Source organism: Galeopterus variegatus, unplaced genomic scaffold (genome assembly GCF_000696425.1).
Source record: "Galeopterus variegatus unplaced genomic scaffold, G_variegatus-3.0.2 Scaffold5649, whole genome shotgun sequence".
In the NCBI taxonomy this organism is placed as follows: domain Eukaryota; kingdom Metazoa; phylum Chordata; class Mammalia; order Dermoptera; family Cynocephalidae; genus Galeopterus; species Galeopterus variegatus.
Window position 1 is genome coordinate 52,857 of NW_007731760.1, and position 2,732 is coordinate 55,588.

Below are 2,732 nucleotides of genomic sequence, written 5' to 3' on the forward strand. Positions count from 1 at the left end.
TGAGCTCTGGCTCAACTACGACCTAAGTGTGTAACTATAAACAATTTGCTTAACATTCTGCCCCCTCACTTCTCCATTTGAAAATGCGGATAACAGTACCAGCCCTATATTCTTTAAAAGCTTTTAAATATCCCTAAAGAGGCAACAGTTGCAAAGGCATTAGGTTAAAGATTCAATGTAGGAGTTCAGTGTGGATGGCTTTTCATAAAATTAAACAATGATCTCAGTGTCCTTTCATTTATTAAGCTGGCAAAATTCCTTTTTTCAGCTTTTGTGCTTATACACGCTAGCAACCAGGCAAATATTCAATTTGCTATATCGTTATTGCTTCAAAAGTATTGGTTTTATGAAGTTTAATTAGCCAACCATTTCCAAACAGAACTGCCATTTCCTACACTTCAAATTTGCCTTCAAAGTCACAAACATTTTAAAGATAAAAATAGACATACTCAACAAATCCAACCTAATATTTATTTTTAAATATGAAATGGGTTTTCTTTAAGGCAATCACCCTTCCCCCCCACCCCCAATATGTTAATAGCAAGCCAGGCTTTTTGTTGGGGAAATTCTATTTGTCCTTTTCCCATTTCCTCCTTCAAGCTAAATTCTAGTTTACAGGGTCTCTCCTTTCAGACTTTAAAAAGAGACCCTGTACCTTTAATAACAGAGACCTGGTGAGAGGTTTCTTTCCAAACTTGTTCCCTGGCTTCCAAGTGACGAAACCAGCTGTAATTTGAGAGCAGAGAGATCCTCGGGATATATTTAGCCAAAGGAAAAGCTCCGCATTCCCACCCAGTCCAGGAGTCGAAATAATATCAGAGGGCAAGAGCCTTTCTGTGCAGCTACATGCTCCATCTCCCAGGAGCAAGGGGGAACTCTGAGATCGGGCAGCAGAGCCAGCGTCTTGCCAGAGCCCTGGAGGAGGGGTTCCCCCCTGCGCCCTGTGATCGGCTGGGAACGAGCCGGCCGAGTTCCAGCCGCAGAGGAGCGCAGGGTGCACCCGCGCTGCTGCGAGCCGTGCTGCCCGGGCGCTGGTGCGCACAGCCACATGAAGCCTGCTGGGGAGGGGCGGCCAGGGTGCAGCAAGCCGGCTGGGGCCCAGGCGGACGCCGACTCAAGGAGGCCTTGACTCCCAAGGGGTCCCCTTTACTTGTGCCTGGGCGAAGAGTCTTCTCCTGGGGTCCCTGGTCATCCTGAATATCCAGAATGGTGTTCCTCAAGTTCCTCTGGATGGGTTTCTTCTGCCACCTGTGCCAGGGCTACTTCGATGGCCCTCTCTACCCGGAGATGTCCAATGGGACTCTGCACCACTACTTCGTGCCCGATGGGGACTATGAGGAGAACGATGACCCCGAGAAGTGTCAGCTGCTCTTCAGGGTGAGTGACCACCGGCGCTGCTCCCCGGGGGAGGGGAGCCAGGCCAGCAGCCTGCTGAGCCTCACCCTGCGGGAGGAGTTCACCGTGCTGGGCCGCCAGGTAGAGGATGCTGGGCGCGTCCTGGAGGGCATCAGCAAGAGCATCTCCTATGACCTGGACGGGGAGGAGAGCTACGGCAAGTACCTGCGGCGGGAAAGCCACCAGATAGGGGACGCCTACTCCAACTCGGACAAATCCCTCACTGAGCTGGAAAGCAAGTTCAAGCAGGGCCAGGAGCAGGACAGCCGCCAGGAGAGCAGGCTCAACGAGGACTTCCTGGGGATGCTGGTCCACACCAGATCCCTGCTGAAGGAAACGCTGGACATCTCTGTGGGGCTCAGGGACAAATACGAGCTGCTGGCTCTCACCATTAGGAGCCACGGGACCCGGCTAGGACGGCTGAAAAACGATTATCTTAAAATATAGGTGGAAAGGCACAAATGCCAGGGAGAGGGAATCAGATCAGCCCTGTTGGGGAGGATGGGGGACAGAAGTCAGGGCTAATTTCACTTATACCTGTTATTTTTTACATCCAGATTTGCACTTTGAGAATGAAACTGAGGTCATTCTTTAAAAGAAAGAAAAAGTTGACAGTTGAGTGTTATGTTTTTTTAGATTTGTTTTTGTACATTATTTATGTGATTGTTTTTGATTTATCACCTGGAAAGAACATTTAAAGTTATGTCTCGTGCCTTTCCTATAGAGCTTTATAACTCTGCAGAGATATCTGTGTCGGTCACATCTAAAAAGACACAGTTTATGCAGTAGGGACCGGTTAAACTTCCCCATCCTGGAGATTATGTGAAAATACCCAAAGAGCATGATGCATTGCTCCTTTCCGCCTTCCGCATTCTCTCTTGGGCTCTGAAAGCTGTCAGAGTTGCCTGTTTTTCAAATGAGGTCCAGCGTGCTGCTACGCATGCCTGCCAGCCATGGAAGCTGCTTGTTTCTTCTTCTCTTTTTCTCTCTTATTTATTAACCAGGATCGGCAAGTCGTTTTTGTTTTTGTTTTTTGTAAGAGTATTGTCAAGAAACTCTCTGCAAGTCATCCTTTGCAAGGAAATTTCTGAGATGCCCCTGTGGGTGTGTGTAAGTTAATGTGGCTGCATTAAAGAAATCTGAGCTTTGAGGTGGTTGCACACTCGTGTCTATATGCTGATTTGCAATGTCTCTCTCTGTATGTCTATGCTTTGTCATCACTGCGCCAGTCAATTACAGAGAAGTAGATAGATTGTTTAAACACACCCCCAAATGCCTGTGATTTAGATTACCAATGTATTCTTTCTCATTTGGGGATTTTGCTTCTGTTTGCTTAC

At 47.8% G+C, this 2,732-nt stretch overlaps 1 protein-coding gene across 1 annotated transcript; it reads left to right on the top strand.

Moving 5' to 3' along the window:
• Window positions 1–1,069: 1,069 nt before the first annotated feature.
• Window positions 1,070–2,424, top strand: LOC103605190 (fin bud initiation factor homolog). The gene has a single exon (XM_008589773.1). The coding sequence runs from the start codon at window positions 1,207–1,209 to the stop codon at window positions 1,840–1,842; it is 636 nt and encodes a 211-aa protein (XP_008587995.1). The 5' UTR covers window positions 1,070–1,206; the 3' UTR covers window positions 1,843–2,424.
• The last annotated feature ends 308 nt before the right edge of the window (window positions 2,425–2,732 follow it).